Source organism: Aulostomus chinensis, chromosome 16, assembly GCF_037954235.1.
Source record: "Aulostomus chinensis isolate RoL2024-O1b breed Wild chromosome 16, RoL_Achi_v1.0, whole genome shotgun sequence".
NCBI classification, from domain to species: Eukaryota; Metazoa; Chordata; class Actinopteri; order Syngnathiformes; family Aulostomidae; genus Aulostomus; species Aulostomus chinensis.
The window spans coordinates 1554502-1578159 of record NC_141335.1 but is presented as its reverse complement, the minus strand read 5'-3'; the positions used below and the strand labels follow the sequence as shown (position 1 = coordinate 1578159).

Sequence of the window (23658 nt, the reverse complement as noted above, 5' to 3'; positions counted from 1 at the left end):
AGACGAAAATGAGGTAGAAGGGAAACATCCAAGTTTACACAAATATTCAGGGAGAAGAAGAAGAAGAAGAGACGTCCCATGATGCAGCGCTGCATCATGGGACGTCCAGGAGCAGGGAATTCATCACATAAGCTTCCTAGTGGTTATTTTCTCAAAGCTCAGCGATGATGTGATGTGATGGGGGGGGGGGGGTAGATTCATGCTCATTAAAGTCGTTAATGCAGCAACAAATGATTTTCCCACAGTTCATCAATGAATCCTCTAAAACCTCAGTTTTCAGAGCTCAAAGTAACACGAAACACAAACTAATTCTGAGTTCCGTGCTGAACGTATTCCAGTTGGGCGGACAAATAAATCCACCATCATGCACTGACTCTTCTTCTGTCAGCCATGTTGCCGCCATCTTCTTCGTCACCCTCACAGACATTCGACTCTCTAATATTTCCTCTGACACAGTTTGTAAGGGTTTTTTTTGATAAAAAAAAAACTTTTGAGACGAGTCAAGTGCAGGTCAAGAAATTTTTTCTGCTCCATTTCTGTTGGTGTGACCTTCATAAGAGCAGAAACAGCCGAGTGCCAACTGACCCCGGTCTCCCCTAATTAGCCCACCAGACGCTAACTGTGGCGTCGCATGTTCGGCAGTAATTAAAAGATATTTCCTGCTGCTGCTTCACTCTCCCTCATCCTGTCAGCTTCCTGCCCACCAGTAGGTGGAGCTTGTCTTCTTTGGCTTGAGAGAGAAGGAGGGAGAGAAGGAGATGATTAAAGGGAGAAGAAAGAGAAAGGGAGGAGGGGAGGGAGGGAGCAGAGAGAGCAAGCGTCAGCACTCCATGCGTTAAAAGGGCAGATGGTAACCGCGGGTAACTGAGGAGCAAACCACTCTCCTGGCCGCAGAGCCAAAGATCAGCAGGGAGAGGGAGGCGGAGGGAGGGATGGAGGGAGGAAGAGGAGGAGGAGGAGAGCGAACACATGCAGCGCAGCAGAGGAGAGGACAGAAGCATCTGAGAGGACGACAGCACTTCTGCCTCACACTAACAAGGAGAGAGAAAAGAGACGGTACATAGTGAGAGAGAGAGGAGGAGGAGGAAAGTCTTCTTCCTTTCCTCCACTCAGAGGAAGACAAAGAGAGAGAGTTGGAGGAGCTGCAGGACTGATCAATGAACAGCTGAGATTTCAGAGAAAGAAGAAGAAGAGGGAGTGAGAGAGAGAGAGAGAGAGAGAGAGTCAATGACAAGGAAAGATTGATGAATGAAAGATGGGAGCGAACCATCTGGAGGGAAAAAGACTTAAAGAGAAATATTTAAAGGTGGAGAGACACTTCCCGGCGGAGACATCTGGAGGGAGGCACATTTAGAAAACGACAGGAGAGAAATTTAGAGAAAGAGGAGTGAAATATTTAAAAGGAGAAGATGAGCCGGCAAAAACTTAGAGAAGAGAGGGAATAAATCAGAAGGCGCTCCTCCTCCTGCTGCCTCCACTTGATAAAGCCGAGGAGAGACGAGGAGAGGCAGAGTTGAGGAGGACAGACCAGCAGACGGAGCTCCATACAGCCGCATCCGAGTGGATGAACGCAGGTACACCCAATGGCGTGCTACTACATTGTGATCAGTTCCACCCACCTGCGTGACGGACAGCTGCGGAGCATCAAGGGGGTGTTCAGGGGACCAATCGGGGCCAGCGGACAGAGGAACACGGTAAGACCCCGTCCCACTTCTCTGACACCAGCAACAAGTTTGTCATGTGGGGGTCCAGACCTCCACACCTGAGCTGGAGCGGGAACACCTGCTCACTCAGCTGATCACAGGTCTGCCGGGGACGGAGTGGAAACGTGGCCATCGTGGCTCATTAGCATATTCAGGCTCACAAGTCTTCCAAGTTCAGTCAGTCTGCAAATGTAAAGAAGGACACAGCTCACACCTGTGGGAAAGCGGAAACCCCAGCACTTCGGTTTCCTTCCTGAAGGTTCAGTGAGATGTGAATTTAAAAATGAGGCAAAAACGATTTTCCTGCTGCTGAGAGTTGATATGAAATCAGGATATGAAGACGTGTTCCTACGGGCCGGCACCCGCAGACGCCAACACACCAACACATCCCAACATTTCAGAAAACTTGTCCGACTTAAAGAAACAATGCGATGGAGTAGAGGGGTGTCCTGGGGAGGAGTGCACACCTTCAGCCCGACACTCCCTCCACTCCTCCCCAGCTGGACCTCGCCAGCGCCTGCGGCTCCTCCAGGAAGCAGGTCGCGTGATGTCACGGCTGCTGACGGTGCTGCTACAGCAGACAAATGCAGTGAGGTGAAATGTGCAGATCTGACTTGATCACACTCTTACACACAAAACTTCAAGATAACTGCACACACACACACACACGTGTCATAGTAATATCACTAGTTCATATTTCTCCTGTAGTATTTGTTCTATGGAATCCCACTCTCGGCGTCTCTGAGGCCGCTTCCTGGGATGTGCCGACGCAAGTTTTATTCTGAAGGGTTCTATGCAGTCAAATACGACTCGGTTAGCCGACCTGCTCCGACAGACCTGCAGCTGACGTCTGCTGCCTGCGTCTCGTGTATGACAGCGCCTGCATATTTCATCAGATTAAGGCTCGTTTACGCTTTACTGGAAAAGTGCTTGTGTGAACAGGGAAGTTTTCCTGGTGAGAGTCGGAATACCGAAACGCTTTTCAGCTGAAAAGTTTGTGTGACGAACAAAATCAGACGATTTTGTGGGCTCAGATTCAAGACCACAAATCCAGGCTAATTCCCAGCGTGTGTGTGTGTGTGTGTGTGTTCTCTGTGCATCAAAGGGTTGCCAGGAAGTCATTACATCTAAATCAACATCTCTGAGACCACGCCCCCTCGCTTGATTGTCAGCTCCTTCATCATTGTGTTTGCTGGGTTAATTAATTGCCACTTCCATTAGGTTAATTGACTCGGAGGCAGAGAGATGCAGATGGGGGTTGGTTTTGTGTGTGTGTGTGTGTGTGTGTGTGTGTGTGTGTGTGTGTGTGTGTGTGTGTGTGTATGTATGTGTGTGTTGGGGGGGACGTGGATGCCCCCCCCTTAAGTGAAGCGCTCTGGGCTCCTCTGCTCCATCATGTGTGGCGGAGTTCTGACTGACACAGATCATCCTAGAATAACGAGCTTCGGCGGGAGGAGAAGGATCCAGAAGTGACGGTGACTGGACACCAGAGCAGTAATCTGATGAAGTACTGCGGCGGGATGATACTTGCTCACATCTTGGATGTAAAAACCCCGAGTAACTTCCTGCAGCTCTGTGGTCAGGTTACTTTTACTCCCGTACTTTTACTCATAATCTTAATCCCAGTTGTAATTAATTCTTCATCCCCACTGAACACTGCAGTGAAATTTACAGGAATCCCAGCCACTCGCCTCTTACAGGCTTCCGAAAGAAACATCAGCTGACGCGTCAAGATGTAGTTGAGGGGCGGAGCTTGAACACACGCCTGCCGCTGCCACCCGGAGAACCTGAAACTAACAGACAAACACGTGAAGAGCAGATGAACCACGTGTTGGTAACGAACATGTTATTTTTCCACATGAGTAATGTTCCGTGACACACCCCGCATGTGAAGAACATACGTGTAAACCCCGAGCCCGTGGGATAATTTGGCGTTTTTCAGCTGAGTGTGGAACAAGCTACTTCCTGTTAGCCCTTTGGAAGCGTGACTGGAGGTAAAAGGTTTATTGGGGTTTCCAGATCAGACCGTGACAGTAGAACATTTGGGGCCGAAGTCACCGAGATTGCCACGCCCCTGAGTGCAGGATGAGTCATCAAACCTTCGAACTGTTCTGACAGGAAGAGGAAAGACAGAGATTATGAGTACAAAAAACTGATTCTGATTTGTTGATGTGTATCTGACAGATTAAAACTGGGTGCGTTTGCTTCTCATGTCATGTGACCTTTATTCCTCCCCATGACATCATGACGAGGCAGCCGACCTGCCAGTCAGTCCAAGTTCTGATTGTGTCATTGTTCATTCCACACGGCGCGCACGCGCGTGTGTGTGTGTGTGTGTGTGTGTGTGTGTGTGTGTGTGTGTGTGTGTGTGTGTGTGCGTCCCAGCTCACGTGGTTCTGAGGACACTTCAGGTGCGACAGAGGAATTAAAGATTACCGGATTGTTTCAGTAAAGCGATCCTGAATTCATAGAAACCTGCGAACGCAGCAGAAGCAGCCAGCATCACTCATCAAATCTGGTTTAGGCTCATTAATTTCACTCAGATCTCTTTCTTGTCGGACCACTTTACCATGAGTGATGTCACTGTCGCATCATATTTCACTCTCACCCATGTCAATACTTCATAACCACCCCGAATCCCAGGGATGACGGCATGAGCCGTGACTGACAGGCCCCCAGTAAATCTGCGTTTGCTTGTAATTAATCTCAGTTTGATTGTAATTAAGAGGCAGGACGACGATGCGGCAGCAGCAGCCAGGAACTCTCGGCAGGTTGAGCTGTTTGCAGAAGCTTTTATTAAAGTACTTCAGAGCCCTGGAGACGCCATCGACAGCTCCCAGAAAAAAACTGATATTTCGATACGTTTATGAATCACAAAGCTAAGAGACGCAACGCGTTCCTCTGTTTGGTCGTTTTGATGCAACGTGTCAGTGACTAATTATGGATGAAATCCTCTTCAGGCTACGAGGCGGGAAGCAACAGGAGATCAGTGTAAAAAAACAAACAAAAAAACCCCACGACATTTCCTGTTGACACCAGGTGGCGCCAAGACTCATCCACCCAAAAACTGAAGGGCGTCTTCCTGGGTTCAGGCTCCCTGGGGGGGGGCTCAGGCACACAACCACATTTGTCTCAAATCCAAGCGCTGCTGCCACCCCTCACAACGCCCCTCCTCCTGTATTAATAATCACCGCTTTCCACAGTACGTGGTGACGAACTAATGAAACACCGCCATCAGACTGGAGAACATAAGTTCCCGGCGCCAACACAATCCCATAAATAAATGTTCTTTAATTACTCACTCAAGAAAACAGAGGCATCTCAAAGGCAGGCGTTCAACTCTGCTCGTCACCTCCTCCCGGAATAGAACGCAGTATCAGGAGTTTAATTGGCAAACAACCACACATGACTATCAGCAGTCACCTTCATACACCACAGTTAATTTTATCTTCGAGTTCTTCGGCGCTGGCAGCTCTGACGAAATCGCATGAAAGTCTTTAAAATTGAAATATCATAGCGGGAGCGCGAGGATGAGAGGAATGTGTTTGCACAGCACAAAAGGGTTGCATGAGACAGACATGAGCGGCGGCGTGAAGCCGGCGAGCGCCAGCGTGGAGGTGAGAGGGGATGAGCCTCCTCACTTCTCCCTCCACCCTGAATGAAGGCTTCCCTCGCTTACTCCCCTCAACAGGCCTCCCATCAACCCACAGGTGCTTCTGACCGAGCCGTCTGATTGGTCGACTAGGCTTTAGGAGCGCCATGCAGGACAGCCTCACCGCTGGAAGCGGCACTCCGGCGCTGAGAGGAATCCCACCAGTCGGATTAAAATCAAACATTTAGGAGAAATTTAACTCTGAACTCTGTGTTTTTTTTCGTGGTTTTTCTTAGTCAAGGAGCTAAGATGTGTCACTTCTGGATGGTGCTCCAGGTGCTTGAAGGGGTCAGAGGTCACCATCATTCCTGCTGTGGTCGGCATCAGAACGAACTGCCGCTGGAGCGTCGAGCCTCTGAAAATAAAACACAACAAACACGCATCAGGTGTGTTTTCTGACCTCACTGACTCATTTTGACGAGAGCAATGTGCCATCTCGCCGCGTCCCTCGCCGTTGCTCGTCAGGCTGTCGTCTCAGCTCCAAATGCTGATGCATTCAAACGCCGTTCGGAATTGTTCAGCGGGTGTTTGTGTGCGTCCTGCTCTTTTCATCTGGCGTGTGTTTCTGCCGCCATGTGTGTGTTTGTAAATCAGGTGGAGTTCACAGTGACTCGGCGGTGACATTAATTCATGATAGCCCACCAGCTGTCAGGGAATTTTCACACCTTTCCCCAAAATCAGCCGGGCCAGATTTGTGTTGCTATAGAAACATTGATTCCAGCAAGTAAAATAATTTGCTACACTCTAGTTGGCACACAAAGTTGACATCAAATTCCTTCTGAGCATGAATTCTTCTCTCAGCGGTGAGATTAGTGAGCCGTTTGTTGGTTTTTGAGGCCGGATGTGTGGCGAGGAAGTGATGGCGTTCTGCTGTCACAGAGCTGCTGCTGCTGAGAAAAACCCTCCAACTCCTCCAGGGAAGGATGGCGCTCCTTGCTGTGGCGGCTGGCGTCGAGCCTCCGGTCTGGAGCGTGGAAACTCAAACCACAGCAGGACACGAGGAGCGGCCGCCAGCTCTCCGCTAGTTTACCAACTTCAGCACAAACTCCCGTTTCAACATCCCGAACCGGCAGATCATTGCTGTTACACACGAGAAAATCCACTTTCGATACATGTAAATATGGCTGCGACATTTGGAATGGAATGTGATACTTTTTTTTTAAATAGAAGCAAAAAGCATTACAAATAAAAACGGCGTGATTTTGTGAGCACACCTTGTGTGTAAGCCGGCGGCGGCGAGGCTGCTTCAGTTGAAGCTGTCCGTTTTTACAAACAGCTTTTACAGTCCTCGATTTTAAGTCCGGCGTTCGACAGGGACGCCTGCTGACTTGTTTGGGTAGCAGATGGAAAAAATGAACCAGAATAAAGTCTGACTGCCAGCAGTGAGGAGCTGCGTTCGCCCCTTAGTGGTCTGGAGGGCCGGTTCCACGCTGACAGGTTCAGTTTCAGCTGCAATGACCCGTTTACGTGTGTTTCTGAAGTCCAGTTTGTTGTCATGTAAACAGATTGATCGCTTCTGTGGTGCTGACTTGTCATTCTAACCGCCGGTGGCACCGTGTGATGCAGTGCGAGACATGAAATGACCACGACATCCCGTGTGTGAGACCAGGTTGCTTGTAGAGGCGATGATGTCCTTGAGCCGCCAGCTGCTGCTGCAATACTCTCACTCGCTTCTATTGACTATTTCACATCAGGCCCAACAGCACCCATGACGATACGACTCCATAGCCTCCAGCCGCCAGCCGGCCGCGCTCCAACCTCTGGCTGTGCGCGTGTGCGTGTGTGTGTGTGTGCGTTTTTCTGTGTACGTATGATGAAATTTGAGCAAACTCGGCAACAACATGGCCCCTCACTCCATAAATTAGCACCACTGAGGACACTGCATGCATGTGTGTCAATCAGTGTGTGTGTGTGTGTGTGTGTATGTGTGAGTTGGTCCGTCTGGGCTTGAGTGGTTGCGCATGTGTGCATGTGCAAGAAGTATCTCCATGTGTTGTGACTGAAATGGCGTGTGTGTGTGTGTGTGTGTGTGTGTGTGTGTGTGTGTGTGTGAGTACATGGTGTGCTTCACTGATGTGTGAAACATCAGCCATGACTGTGGCGCCATCTGCTCCGAAGGGAGACATGGAAAGCACACGCACGCATGTGTGTTTGCTTTCTGTGCTCGTGCATTTTCTTGCACACATGAGTGCGTTTGTGTGATATCATTGCGTGTGTACTCGCATGTGTGTGTTTGTGTCGGACTGCTTGGCAACCAACAAGTTGTTATTTTGTTCATGCGGGACATCGTGAAGGTTCAAAGATAAAATATCTCATCCCTCAGTTGAAGCTGCGTCTCAATTAAAGAGAAACATCTTAACAGGAGTAATGGCGCTGACACCTGGAAGCAGCCAGCGCTGCGGAGGACACCTGCTGGCTCCGCCCACTGAGTAACACCAGGACCCTTAGCAGACACCGAGAACCCAGCAGAGACACAAGGAAGAAGACTTCTCTCACATGAGTTTACGTCCACATTTAGTCACTTTTCGCGTCGCGTGTCTTGGAAGTGGACTTCCAGGGAAGCTGCGGCTCGTCAAACTACAGCCGAGGCACGAAGGCGGCTAACAACACCGTTAGCTTGGTGAGCTGCTGCCCTTCAAGTTGATACAGCCAGCTTTGATTTTATTTCAGTGTCTAGAGGAGCCTACAGAGGTCATTAAAGGTCATCAGGGGAAACACGAGAAGCCTGAAGCTTAGTGGTGGTGACACTGAAGTCATGTGACCCTGGTGTAGCTCCTCCATAGGCTAGCGTTAGGAGCAGCAACAACATGTTGTACAGACGCAGGTAAACAGAACTCGCGCTTGTGTTTTCACTGAATGCTGCTAAGATGTCGGCAATGTGGGGATACAACGCCGCCGCTGTGTGAGTGCCTGGGCAGGAACGTCTATGTGAGCTGGGCGCGTTGCTGTTTGGCGTGACCTGAGAAGGCGGAGCTGCAGGTGCAGGACTGACATCACCTCTCTGCTCAAGATGCTTTGAATGACAGTAGACAACAGGACAATCGTGACATGAGCCGCTGTTGAGGGGTCCTTCAGAGGGTTGATGTTGCTCGTGAGAGGCTCTGAACGGACCTGGGGGCCGGTGTTTGAGCCCCTCTATCCATTATCAGCTTTGTTCTGTGTGTGACATGAGAGGTGAAATAGAAAATATACCCCCCATCCCCCCACCCCCCGGGGGTCATATTTACCATCACGTCACGCTCGGCGGAGTCGCTCTCGCTTCTACAACTCTCAGGTCTCCAGCTCTCACAAACACCCTGCAGCGCGGCCCTTTAAGAGAGCAACACCCTGAGAGATTAATTTTTCATCTGAAGATGTTCTTAATGAGTTGTGGAGTGCTGAATGTTAAAGTATATTTAAGTAGCACGCTCGCTACTCGATTACCATGGAAACTGAGGTAGCATGCTGGAGGTGAGTGGGCGTCAACGCGACTTGGATGAACCCTGCGAATGTGGTGGGAGGGACGGAGAGACACAGAGAAGAGGAGTCGGAGAGAGAGAGAGCGACAGAGGAAGTGGAAGCAGATGGAGAAAAGAAACGCTGGAATGATGAAGTTTTGTTGCTACGAGAAGTTTCTCTTGTTTGTGACTTCACTTTTCCTCCGCCCTCATCCCACCCTCCCCGTCACGCTTCTCAACGACCTTTCTGCTGTTTTCTCTCCATTTCATTAACTGAAGTGTTTAACATTTCATGCAGAGCCAATCTCCGATAAGTGAAGGAGGTGAAACACGGCAGGTGTGCAGGCGAGCCGGCCTGAATCTGAAAATTCACGTTTGTTTTAATGTTGCTCGTTAAAACAACATAAAAATCAGCCTTTTAACGGCCTTTTACAGCGTGATGAGCAGCGTTTTACTGGCCTCTCTCTGTACTGCAAAAGTGGCAGTATTGACAAACTAAACGCAGTAAAAAAAAAAAGAAGAAGAAAAGAAGGCGTTTTCAGGTGAACGTGTGAATCCACACAAGTCAGAAGCACCTGGACTCGCAGTCGAACGAAGAATCGAACGCCTGCCTCGAAGTGCAAATCCTGCCTGTTTGCCCCGCACCAGGCTAGCAGGATGTGACATCACCAATCTTACACGCCTCTGGTTGCATTCGGCCACTAGGGGGCAGTAATTCTGATTCACTTTCAAAGGTTCCGTCTTAGGCAGGTTTCATGCTACAAAGTGCAGTATTCAGATGGAACTATATGTATATGTACTGCAAAAGAATGTTTTCTCTGACAGGTTTTACACACCAAAAAAACAAAACCCTGTATTTTGACAGATTTTTATGGGATAAAAGCCAGAGCTGAGCAGCTGATTAGGAGTGGCACGGTGGTGTGACCTGTGAAAGCGCCACAGAGGCGCTTTTATGACCTTTTACAAAAACAGACCGAAGTCGCTGAGGACTTCTGTGACACAAAAAGCAATCATTTTGAGACGTTGATGCGTAAAAGCTGCAGTTAGGTGCGTTATTTTAGGGCAAAAAACTCAATTTATGCGAAACACTTTTTATTTCTGGCATAAAAATATTTCAAAAAGAATAATTCAATGTTTTTTACTGCACAGAAACGTAGAAAAAAATGTACCAGACGTAAAAGCTGCATTTTGAAAGACTTTAGAGGTGCAGGACGTCTTTTAGCACCAGAGTTTTCTCCTCTCTCCTCGTTTCCTTCCTTCCTCTCCTACAAGACAGCCTCACCTTCCTCCTCCTGTCGCCTCTGTGCTCCTTTTTCCTCCCCACCCTTCCTCCTCTCTCACCCTCCTTTCTTTTTTCTTAATCCTCTCACCTCCTGACATGTGAAACCTGTAAATATTCTTCTTTTTCGCCCTCCTTTCTTCCCTCTCTCCCTCTCTGCTGGTGTCCTCGTCTCTGCCCCCCGCTCTTCCTCGTTGTTCACCTTCCTTCACCTGGACTGCTTATATTCTCTGGTGTCTTTCTGGGGCTCCTCCCCTCTTGTTGCTCTCCTCTCCCTCCACTGGCAAGCGTCCTATCTGCCGTCCTTCCTCCCTCCTCTGACAGCGCCGCCGCTCCTCCGCTAACCTCTGCTCTTCATTCTCAGTTTAGCGAGCAGTAAAAACAACGATAAAATAATAATAAAAACAACAACTGTCCTGTGATTATAAACCCATCTCCATCTGGATCTGCCGCGTCCGGCCTCGCTCACACACTGAGCCCAACAGGAAGTCAAACAGAAGGCCAATAAGACACGCTTGACTGGCGGCGACTCCGGAGCGGCGCTGCTGTCATTGAGCGAGCCTCCCGTCCTCACAGCCGCTGAGGTCAGAGAAATCCTGGGGGACACCTGGGGGTCAGGGGCCGGCCTGGGGGACACGTGGGGATCAGGGGCCGGCCTGGGGGACACCTGGGGGTCAGGGGCCAGCCTGGGGCCTCACCAGGAGAGCTGGAACACATGAGCTAGCCGGAGAGGCCCCCAGACTCTGGTGAATGAGTGGATGGATGAATGAGTGGATGGGTGGATGAGTGGATGGATGAATGAGTGGATGGATGGATGAGTGTATGGATGAATGAGTGGATGGATGGATGAGTGGATGGATGGATGAGTGGATGGATGGATGAGTGGATGGATGGATGAGTGGATGGATGGATGAGTGGATGGATAGATGAGTGGATGGATGAATGAGTGGATGGATGGATGGATGGATGAGTGGATGGATGAATGAGTGGATGGATGGATGAGTGGATGGATGAGAGAGTGGATGGATGAATGAGTGGATGGATAGATGAGTGGATGAGTGGATGGATGAGAGAGTGGATGGATGGATGAGTGGATGGATGAGAGAGTGGATGGATGGATGAATGAGTGTATGGATGGATGAGTGGATGGATGAATGAGTGGATGGATAGATGAGTGGATGGATGGATGAGTGGATGGATGGATGAGTGGATGGATGGATGAGTGGATGGATGAATGAGTGGATGGATGGATGAGTGGATGGATGGATGAGTGGATGGATGAGAGAGTGAATGGATGGATGAGTGGATGGATGAATGAGTGGATGGATGGATGAGTGGATGGATGGATGAGTGGATGGATGCATGAGTGGATGATGAATGAGTGGATGGATGGATGAGTGGATGGATGGATGAGTGGATGGATGAGAGAGTGGATGGATGGATGAGTGGATGGATAGATGAGTGGATGGATGGATGAGTGGATGGATAGATGAGTGGATGGATGGATGAGTGGATGGATGAATGAGTGGATGGATGGATGAGTGGATGGATGAATGAGTGGATGGATGGATGACTGGATGAATGAATGAGTGGATGGATAGATGAGTGGATGGATGAATGAGTGGATGATAGATGAGTGGATGAATGAGTGGATGGATGAATGAGTGGATGGATAGATGAGAGGATGGATAGATGAGTAGATGGATGAGTGAGTGGATGGATGAATGAGTGGATGATAGATGAGTGGATGGATGAATGAATGGATGGATGGATGAGTGGATGGATGAGAGAGTGGATGGATGGATGAGTGGATGGATGAGAGAGTGGATGGATAATGAGTGGATGGATGAATGAATGGATGGATAGATGAGTGGATGGATGAATGAGTGGATGGATGAATGAATGGATGGATAGATGAGTGGATGGATAGATGAGTGGATGGATGAATGAGTGGATGATAGATGAGTGGATGAATGAGTGGATGGATAGATGAGAGGATGGATAGATGAGTAGATGGATGAGTGAGTGGATGGATGAGAGAGTGGATGGATGAGAGAGTGGATGGATGAGAGAGTGGATGGATGGATGGATGACATCATGTGTGACACACACATCCTGTTGATATTTGTTTTCGCCGTCATCCTCCGAGACATTCTGCGGCATTCAAATGTGCATGTTTTAATTGTGTGTGTGTGTGTGTGTGTGTGTGTGTGTGTGTGTGTGTGTTTGAAGATGTGAAAGAAGCAGTGGTGCAAGAAATTATGGACACATCTGGTCACAGCAGCCCGAGGGACACGCATACATTTCTGCATCTATACTTGTGAGGACTCCAGCAGACTGAACACGAGCTGAACAAAAACCAAACATGAACCCGATTAAATATTGAACCCTAAAAGCCGAGCGTGAAGCAGAGGCCCGAGAGCCGAGCGGTTCCTGCCCACACAGAACCACACGCCCCTCACCAACCAGACATGGTCCAGTCATCGTCTAATGTCCGTGTCCTCTCACCCAACAACGCTGACACGGTCCCAGCACCGCTGCTCTGAGTCTCTGCAGCCGCTGGTTCAGCGCTCGAGTTCACAGCTCCGGACGTGGCAGCGAGTTGACGTGACACCCTGGGTGATGACATCACTCCCTCGTACCATTGCATGTATTATATTCACCCAGAGAGTAGTTTTACTCCGTGACAGTTAGGGGCTCTGACGGCACGCGGAAAATCTTGAGCTCAAAGTTTAATTCTCAAATCCCATTTTCAAAAACGGGTCAAACGTTTTCTGATTCACGCTAAAATTAAAATCTTCCCAGGCCGTGAAACATAATTAACCCTTCGCTCATCCAACGAGTGTATTTTCTCCTTCAAGTCCTCACCAGCAGGAGCCTTGAGCTCCCAAACGTGTGTCTGTCCCTTCCTGGTGAGACCAGCACGCAGGAGGAACCAGCCACATATATTACGCTAGAAGCCAAAGGAGGCTGGCGGCTAGCAACAGTCGGTTGACAAAGAACTGGTGTGAATGGTCATATGTGTGTAACACTGACATCATCATCATCGGTGAATCGGCCCAAATGCGACATATCAGCGGCGGGCGACTAAAATAAAGACAAAGAAGAAGAAAGCGGAGCTGAAGCAGCTTCATAAGCAGCACAGACCTCTCGCCGGCCACAGCCCCGCTAACTTAGCTTAGCAGCAGCTAACACTCATCCATCAGTCGGCAGCGTAAACACATATGACAGGTAGATGCCCTTGCTCCGGGGCACGTCGGCAGCAGGGCTGATACCAGAGATCTGAGCGGTGAAGCCGTCTGCTCGCCGGCTCCTCTGAGAGGAGGAAAGATGCTCCGATATTTTGGCACTCAAGCGCCACTCTAATGACACAGCAGACGAGCAGATAGCATTGATCAGTGTGACCCCTCTCTCCCGATCAATAGGAATGATCCCATCTAGATAACGTTACACACAATCAATAACACTCCCTCCACGCGCATGTGTGTGTGTGTGTGTGTGCTGACCTGACCTGGGTCTGGCTGAGGATACCTGTGTGTGTGTGTGTGTGTGTGTGTGTGTGTGTGTGTGTGAGAGAGAGAGAGAGAGAGAGAGAGAGAGAGAGAGAGAGCGAGAGAGAGAGAGAGAGAGGCTTAATATATATTCAAAGTGAATTTGAATGTGTGTGTGTGTGTGTGTGTGTGTATGTGTGTGTGTGTGTGTGTGTTTAAGGTCAGACAAGGTGAGATGTAATGGGACTCTGACCAGATCCAATCTGGGACCACTTGTGGCAAAATGAATTGGCCTCACACAAGGAAGCCAAGTCTATCCCTGAGAGTGTGTGTGTGTGTGTGTGTGTGTGTGTTTGTGTGTGTGTGAGCTGTCTCTACAAGTGTGTGTTTGTATATGTGTAAAGGCCATGCTCGCTGTGGAAAACTAATCTAATTTTGACAGCTTCGCACAGACAAAAGGGCACATTTATTTAAGAAAAAAAAAAAAACAAGAAACGCCACATTGGTTTTCCACTTCGGAGTGTCTTCTCAGGCAGAACTAGTAGGATATTTCACACGCCAGCCGCCACTTTGTGATGGCCTGTGATAAGTGTAAAATGCCACATGACTGGTTGTGTTGCGTTGGGGAGAAACGTCTCCATTTCCTGCCTTCTGGTTTGTTGCTTTGTGGTCGGCTCGGCGGATCAGATGGCGTCTTAAATACTCGGAATCTCTCAGCCGCCTTTGTTGCTCCTCCACCGCAGCTCGCTGATTGTTTTGTCACTGATATTTGTTTTGTGTGATTTGCAGGTCAAAAGATGTCTAGACATCAAGGTTAAGAGGGCTAAATTTAGTTCAGAGCAGAGTTTTAACCGCTGCTCGTTTCAGCAGCAGCAGGTGAAATCCGTCTCCGACACGAGTTCAACACAACAAACCGCTTTTAGCCTCCTGATGTCGAGACGAACGGAGCTCAGCCTGAGTCGGTGCTGATAGGAGGCGTCGGTGCCCCCGTTACCAGCAGCTGCTCCCGGTACCGCCACACAAACAACAAAAGTCAGGGCGTCGACGCATTTGCATGCAGCCTTTTGACATCAGGAAGTCGTCTCAAACAAAACAGCAGACAAACGAGTTCAGGGAGCTTTCACGGCTGACTTGCTCAGGCGGAATTCAGACCGAATCAAGCACCGCAGCGAAAGATGCACTGGTGCGTTGTGGTTGGCGCAACAGCATCGCAACCCAGAAGAGCCGAACCGCAACCAAGCATGACCTTAAAACACACCGAAGCACCCAATCATCCTCCGACCGATCGCTGCCATCTGGCTGGCTGCACCTTCTCCTCCAGAGGAGGAAGTAGTTCCCGTATGTTTGTTGTCTAATGTTACTGCTGTTAAATGCTTGCTACTGCCACCCTCTGGATCCGGAGAGTTACTGCAGCCTTGAGTCCGGTTGACTCCAACTCTGGTGCAGTTCCCCCCTGGGGATGGCTTCCCTCACAACACTGTCTTTGTTGAGGAGGTGGTCCAAGTCTGGGTTCAGAGGCCCTCTGGTGGGGCTTGTCTGTAGTTTGCTAGCCACACCTGATCTGAGCAGCCACCAGGTAGGAAGGCTCTTCTCTTGGATTTTTCTCTGCTGGAAGAAAACTGAACTAAAAACACAAACTTTGGATTTTTGGGGGATTTTGTGTTTCTGTGTACGAAGCCAGCAAACGCGAGCGGTGATGGTTCAGGGAAGCTGAGCGGTGGGAGAAGTTTCTCAGCTGGTTTTGAAATTTCTGTTTCTGCCGTGACTTTTGCTCCCAATGCAAGAACCTGCCAAAGCTGCAGGAGAAGCGGCGACAAACTCGTCAAAGACAAACTTCAGTGAGTCACCGCAGCCTCACACACGTTGTGGTCATCCTCATCAGCTGTGTGTCACCACTGTTTCCGGCTTCCCTCCTTCTACCTCTTTTCTCACCACACACCCCCGTGCAGGGTAAATAAACACAGCGAAGTCAAAACACGCGCACGCGCACACACACACACACACACTCACACACACACTCACACACAGATTTGTATGCAGGAACGAGTTCGACTCTGTTGCTATTTCAGGCTGTTCGACTTCTTTCTAAGTCTACTGCGCCGCCTTTGGAGTGTTTCTTGGTTGTAAACTAAAGGCTGTAGATACATGTACTTCTCCTCAAAGATTTGTTAGCTCTCTATTACGACGAGTGAGTTAGTGTGTGTGCGTGTGTGTGCGTGTGTGTGTGTGTGGAGACAGAGATAACATTGTTCCCCCAGAAATCTATCAGCACCAACAGGATTGCTTTTCCCCCGCCTCGCTTTTTCCTGTGTTTCATTCCTGTTTCCATCTCCTCCGCCTCGTCTCTCACCATCCACTGCCCCCCAGCCCCCGACTCCTTCCCCACCTCTTTCTCTCTTTCCCCGAAACGCAGCACCAGTTGCACTTTATAACATATAGTTTAGCAGCCGCCCGGCGAACATGGAGACATGTGTGTGTGTGTGTGTGTGTGTGTGTGGGCATGTCTGTGAAAGCTATATCTCCTCTAAATGATACTCTGCCTCGGCTACCCCTGACGGAGAGCGAGATAGATGCGAAGACAGCAGAGAAACGAGAGTAGAGAGGGAAGTAGTGAGGCGGGAGACGGATGACAAGTCGGGGGAAGGGAAGAGTGTGATGGGGGTTTGGTGAGGAGGCCGAGGTAGAAGATGTAGAGGAGGAGAAGTGAGTGATAGAGGGTCGGAGAATAAAAGAAGATGTATTAGGATTAGTCAAGCGGGAAAAAATTAGTTATGGCTGTTGCAAGTGGGTGAGAAGAGGGATGGAGGTCGGTGCAGCAAGGTTGCACTTTGAATTTGTCAGCTCAACTCTGCTCCGCTCAGAATGTTTAATTCCTTCATGTCGAAGGTAACAACATGCAGACTTCAACATACGGAGGAGCAGGCGGGCAGCGGGAGAGTTGATGCATCAGCAAATGGTTTACAGATGCCTGGATGGGCGAAGGTTGAGCTGGTGAAAAGGCTGCTCGCTCCAATGGTGCGTTCACGAGCAACGCTCACAGGAGTAATGCGTTAGCTTAGCTTAGCATAAGGACTGAAATCTGATTAAAAGAAATGACTTGGCTGTCTTCACGATTAAAAATAATCTGCCTGCCAACAACTTTTTGGGGAACAAGACTCAGCGTTTGCACTGACAGAAGAAGGTCCTTGGAAAGAAAGAACGTTCACAATTCCCCAAAATGTTCAGCAACTCCTTTGAAAGCTAAACATAAATATATTTACATTTCAGTCACGCTCCAAAACACACGGGCACCGTGCTTTTTAGCAAACGCTGCTCAACATTACACAAATGTCTACTTCTTCTTCTTCAGGGGTATTTTCAGCCGCACATTTATACATTTTGTGCTCAAGGGAGTATTTCTGGCAGCGGGCTGATGTATGTGGGATTGACTCAAAATAAACTACAATCAAATCATTTGCTTGTTCTGTTCTCTTCATATTTGTGGACCAAAGAAACGCTGAATCTCACCAGAAATATTGTTCTGAACTGCTGTAAACGCTGTTGGTCATCATCAGACTGCTGGTCGTCTGATCTCATGGATCCATTTCTGATTCCTTCCCTGTGGAGCGAATCGATGAAGCTTCTCTTTATGTGCTCCATCAGATAAAAAGATCTAATAGAGACATGACACACCAGTGAGTCACCAGAAGGTGCCAGAGTGAACGGACCAGCTCCCTTCTCCTGATTACCACCTGCTGATTTCAAGCCCAAGTGTTTCTGGTCATTCTTAAACCAAACTCCTTTCAGAAAAACAGCAATTTTACGGCAGCGACCCTCTTGGACAACATCTCTGACTTCCGTCCAGTCGGCGGCCGCAGATTTATGATCTGCTGGAAGTGTGAGCTACTGCAAGGCCGCGTCCAGGTCCTGCAGCCTGACTGCTGCCAAAGCTCTCCATCTGACGGCAAAATAAATCCATGTACGGCGAGAAGCTCCCCTCCCGCCAGAGTGGCAGCAGTCAAATTTGAGTTGATCAAAAAAACCTGATGATTCCAGTGGTAGTTCAATAACAGTGGTTATCGGCTCAATGGGGCAAAAAATACAGCTTTGGTATTGGGAATGCATTTTATTGACACTTGAGTCATGTTTCCATGTAACAGTCGAGGGATGAAAAGGCCAGGATCAAGAACTACAATCCCAGAGCCACTTCACTTACTTCAGGTGGAGTGTTGCTCTTCGTGCTCTCCAGAAACCAGAGATGAAGCAAGAACTCAGGAGGCTTTAAATGTCGGTGGTGACTCTGAAGTGACACAGCAGTATTACAATAACGCGGCTAATGGCCGACGCAATAATGACCGTGCATCAAGGCGCCATTAAAACTGAGTCGCTTCCATCAACCGTGTAAAAATGCACATTAAAACATGATGGCGGCAAATACCTCTGGATGTTCCAGTGGCTGTGTGGCACCAGGAAGTTGATCTGGTTTGTAATTCACCTGTTTAAATAATTCACTGCTGCAATCTGAGGCGGCTCGGACGTCTTGGATTAACTGTATTTATTCTGAAATTCATTAGCTAAACCTGTGATAAAACAGGCTTTAAGTAATTATGTTGCGAGAACCTCCTGCTTGGAAGTTAGTAAACCTTTCTAATTGCAGTATTGGATTGCTCACGCCCTGCTGCAAACCATTAACTAAATGTCTGAGGAGCCAGATATACGATGGGAGGTAGTTAATTAGAATGGAGCAATGCCACCAGTTAAGACATCCCATAATAAAGCTATTATGCCCGGGAGATCCGGGCTGCACGGCCGAGTCCAGCGACTGGACGCCGGTTATTGAAAGCACCGTAGCGAGGCGGCGTCTCACGGCTTCATTACTCAATCCTTTCCAGTGGATTTTGTCGCCGTTTCGCGATTTGCAAAAATCATTTCTGGTCTCAGGCTGAATCGCTCCCATCTATCCTTCCTTTCTTCCCTCAGTCTGTTCATTATTTACCCCCTTCTCCCCCTCCTCCATCCCTCCCTCATCTATTCTCCTCTCCGTGCTTCTCCCTCGCCTCTCCACGCATCTTTATGTCGAACTCATCTTCCCATTCCCTCTCTTAAAAATTCCTTAACGGCACTCTTTTCTTTTTTTGTAGGATGGAAAGACAGAGATTGATGGAGTGAATGGCAATAAAGAGACAGGCGGGAGAGGGAGGGATAATAGAGAGAGAGAGAAATGGAAGGAAGGGAGAAAGGAAGGAAGGGGGAGGGCGGGAAGTAAAAGAGAAGAAGTGAAAATCTCTGAGCCATAATCTTCACTCAGCCTGGAGAAGCTCTGCCAAGCTGACCACACACACACACACACACACACACACACACACACACACACACACACACACACACTCGGCCTGCGTGGGCTAAGTTTTAAGACAGAGTGGAAATCAATGCAACCACTACCACTATGCATGATAATGAGAAACACCACAGCGCCTGCATGTGTATGTGTGTGTGTGTGTGTGTTCACAAGTATGATTGAGGATGTGTGTGTCTAAAGAGCATCTGTTGTGTGTGTGTGGAAAGCTGAAGTGTGTTCGTGCGTGTGGATAGCTGCAGTGTGTGTTTGTGAGTGTGGTCTAATCCTAACTAAGCCCATTAATGTGTGTCTGACTGTGATACAGAGTCGAAGGCTGATTGGCCTGAGTGTGTGTGTGTGTGTGTGCGTGCGTGTGGGTGCGCGCACCACACTGAAGGTAACGCAGAACTCGATGAGGAGAGTTCAGGTTCAACAGAAAGTCACTTTATTAAACGTGCGGGGGAAAGGCCAGGCTAGTAAGTGAAACTAAGCCTCTTCCTGGTCACGCCGTCTTTGCTCTGAGGAGGTGGCGGCAGTGGCGAGCAGGGGGGGGCGGTGTAAGGGCTGCGTAAGGGGTGATGTGGTTGGAGGTTAAGGACGGGGCGTGTAGCTACAAGCGGCACTAACCTGTCCAGATTCTGCGCTTGAAGCTGAGATCCAAAATCGTTATTGGCAGTCACGCTTCGCAGGTTCCTGGAAATCCATACGAGCAGAAACCTGAAGTGTCGGCAGGTCATCGGAAGTTGAGCTCACGGTCAGAGCTGCGGGCGCTCAGGCCCCGCGTCGCTCCACCTGAACTAGTTCTCCATCTTCTGGAGACTAAGAGACTAAGACGACTGTTCTCTTGAGTGCACTCCTCCACGCACTCCCATATTTCCTTTGATCGTACAAGAAACAGACACCCGCTGCTGCAGCTGGACGTACCTAGAACACGTAGGGACCTCACGGATCCGGAAACACCGCCCGTTCTGGTTCTTTCAGTCATGACCCGGATCTCATGACCGGGGGTGAGAGTAGAACCGAGACCGAACGCTCGATCCAGAGCTGTTCTGGTTGAGACGCCTACGTCCTCTCATCACAGCTTCTTAGATGGTACACAAACAGTCGTAGTACAACTGCAGTATTAAGAACCCAGAAGTCAGGTGAAGATCAACTTTAGCACAAACACAGACTTCGCAGGTCAGTCTGGCTAACCTGCTCCAATAACCAGCAGCCTGGCGCCGCCATGAGGAGGCGTGAAGGAACATCTTACAGGTCACAACTGACGACCTGTCGGGAGGCGCTCGAGGTTCTGTTGAGCGTAAATCTGAGGAGGAACACGACGCCGTCATTCGGGCACCGTGTGTCAAAGTGTATGGAAGTGTAAAAGCTGCCTCACTCACTCCATCAGGATTGTTACCTTCTGAAGGTGAGAAAATGAAAATGCAAATTGGATTTCCTGCGTTTTCATTTACATTTTTGCTCACACACACATGCATGCGTGGAGAATGACAACGCTGGTGTGTAATTTCATTTCCAAGATTATCATTTTAATCTCGGCCCCCGAAGGCTTCCACGGCAAACACAGTCGCAACCAATGAGGCCGAGTTCTCCTCTTCGTCCAGAAAGACTTGATTGTGCATCCCTCTATATCCTCACAACTGTGTGTGTGTGTGTGTGTGTGTCTTTGCTTCGCATAAGTGTGCGATTGTTGGCAGTGTGAGTGTGATTTGTGAGTGTGTCTGTGTGTTAATTGGAGGGCTGTTGTCTTGAAAGATCATCCATTTGTCTCCATCTGGCCCTCTGGCTGCAGATACCATTACACACACACGCACACACACGTTTGCGCTCATGAATGGCAAACTCACTCAGCGCCGGCGTTTCGTCAGGGTCCTCACCCACCACGCTGGAAACATTTCCTCACTCGACAACAACGCTTGATCAAATCTGCCAAACAAACACGTTTGAATCTCTGTCGTCAATCAAACGTGCGTCTGGACGGCGTCCAACGTTCGACGTCTACGGAACAAAAGGGTTTAATATCGACTGTCACACGCCTGCAGCGCACGCACACACCTTTGAATTTCCTTCATGTGAGAACAGAAAAGCCATGATCAGACTTTCTCTCCATTACATAGATTTTCTGGTAATGTGGAGTGTGTGTGTGTGTGTGCGTGTGCGCGCGTGTTGGATGTTTATTCATGTGATTGGACCAGTTGGCCAGGATGTGTGTCGTGATCATGAAGCAACATGGCAAGCACTCTTGAAAGTGATGCAATATTAATGTCAATATGTCCATGTCAGACTGTCACACATTTGGTGGGACTAATTAAAGGGCCGGTACACTCAAAAACTTCTGCTGCTGCAAAACTTTTTTTCCCCTTTTTTTTTTTAAATGAAGTGATGAAAGGATGAGAGAAACTTCTGAAATGAGAGAATGATCCTGCGTCACTCCGTTCAGAGCAGAGACGCCGGATCACGCCACAGCTGGCGGTAAAACTTCCCTGCAACTTCATCGAAACTCTTTAACAGAGAAAAACCCAAGTTTTTCTCTGTTGGAAACTGAAATGCAGCGGTGCTGCATTTTACCACCAATGAACTCAGTGCTCAAGCTGCACCTCTGCAGGTTTCGTGGCTCTGTAAGAGAAACGTAAAATAAACTAAACTACGCATTGTTGAGGTACGAGAGGATTTTTTTGATACTTTTTAGAAACTGAACCCATTCAGGATGAACACTGAGCTCCACAGCCGGAAGGTGACATCCTGAGCCTGCAGTCTAAGGGAGCAACGTTAATAAATCAACTCAGATGACTTTAGGAAGATCAACCAAAAACTGTGGGTTCATTTCACTGCAAGAGAATCGGACCCTCGTCATCATCGCGTCACATTATGTCTGTTCTCCTTCTCAAAAAAAAAGGAAAACGGCGAGAGGGAAGTGGGAGGAACATTTGTGTTATTAACCCGCCATGTCGAACTTCAAAAACTGTCTTTACTTCCTTTATCTCTCGTTTCCCCTCTGTTGCTGTCAGTATCTCTTTATCTTCCTCTCTCACTGTCTCTCTGAAGTCCAGTTGCCATATCAGATGGGCTAATTAAGGCAGCGCATAATGAGTGCAGAGGAGGAGGGAGGGGGAGGGTCAGAAGGAGAAGAAAGGAATTATGATTCACTGATGTTTCTCTCCTACCAAAGCAACTCACTCCTTATTTCCTAAAACAGCAAAACAGCTCAGTGGTCGGGAGGCTGTGCTGGTCAGGGGTCCTGCGTTGGTACGAATCTGTAAATATTCACTATTTATGTAAATAATATTCATACCTCACACGCCAGATCAATCGGGGGCATCACATGACCAGGAAGTTTTTATCTTCCGCAGTCTTTTGTAAGAAACAAGGAAATGCTAACTTCCTTAGCATGAGCTGAGGGTTAAACTAGCAAGTTCACCTGTTGGGTCAGAACCAGCCACTGAGACAGACGTCTGGTTTGGTTAGCTGAGTTTTGCTGGGATTCGGTGGTCTGCTGCTTCGCTGACGGTAACTTGACAACTCTCCTGGTATCAGACAGGCTTTTCCTCTGATGTCATCAAAGAAAGTTTGAGTAGAGACGCGCAACCTCGGCGCCGGAACTACTTTCCTGACTGGGCGCAGTGATTTGACACAACACCTCAAAGGTCCAAAGTAACTTCAGTCAACAGAACCAAATGTTTGCTGAGGACTAACTAACTTCCCACTGACTACCAGTCTTCGTGCTAAGCTAACCAGCATCCTGGCCCCCAGCTGGCTGAACCCACACCCTTGTGTGGAGCGTGGTGAGGCTGAAACTCGTCCACATCCCTCCAGGTGTGTGTCTGACGCTAAAATAACATTTGTTTTTCATAGCCAAGGTTGAACACAACTCTGGTTCTATGAATCCAAGTCTTTCTTGGAGCTAAGCTAAGCTAACTAGCAGGCAGCCTTGTGGGGGAGGTCTGGAGCTCTGAAAATGGATAATAAGAAACTTTGCTCCAAAGGTGGCGTGTTCCTTTCACAGCAGTTGATACGTGATCTCTCCCAAACCGCGGCCTCATGCTGACACGTCACACACGTCTCAGAGTGAATTTTACTTCAGTATCTGCTGTGTCAGCCTGAAGGAAGCATGCTTCTAACTGCATGTCTAGAGGACTTGTTGCCCTGGAGATCAATGTTTGAGTCACACATTCATCTTAAATGTGTGAGAGAGAGCGAGGTGGAGCTGGACGCCGGCGTGACTCAGGCTCAGAGATGTGTGCCTTCCACCTGGGTGATGTGCATGATATTATTAGGAGAGACGAAGTCCTGCTGAGAGGAATGTGATCCCTCAGATGACGGAGGAGATCAGACATGAGCCACAAAGAGGTCCTTTAAAAAAAAAAACAACCTGGTGATTTCTGACTCGTCTCTGCTGCCTGGCTGATGATGATGAAATGACTTGAAAGACGAGAGACAGGCAGAGAGATGGAGATGTGGAGGCTGAGAGAGGAGGTATAAGACAAAGAGGAAGACAATACAGGGGATGTTATTCCTGCACCATTACTCCCTCCACTCGCATCTTCCTCTTTCATTTCCTCTCTTCTTCTCCTTCTATTATTCATCCTCTCTTGTCTCTATCATTAGTTTTTATCCTTTAGTCTCTATTGCTCTCCGTTGCTCCGAAACTCAGATAAATGAGCCATGAAATATTAGGCTTCAAAACCGAGAGATTCAGAGAGAGTGTGTGTGTGTGTGTGTGTGTGTGTGTGTGTGTGTGTGTTAGAGAGCATTTTCACGTGAAGTCCGCCAGGTCTCCTC

General features: G+C 48.7%; 1 protein-coding gene across 1 annotated transcript in view; it reads left to right on the top strand.

Moving 5' to 3' along the window:
* Window positions 1–926: 926 nt before the first annotated feature.
* The window catches only part of LOC147247099 (uncharacterized), a 43447-nt gene continuing 20715 nt past the window's right edge, over window positions 927–23658 (top strand). The window contains exon 1 of the mRNA XM_086179837.1: window positions 927–1694. Within this exon, the coding sequence (XP_086035963.1) occupies window positions 1584–1694 (111 nt within the window). The 5' untranslated portion in view covers window positions 927–1583. The remainder of the gene's footprint in view (window positions 1695–23658) is intronic.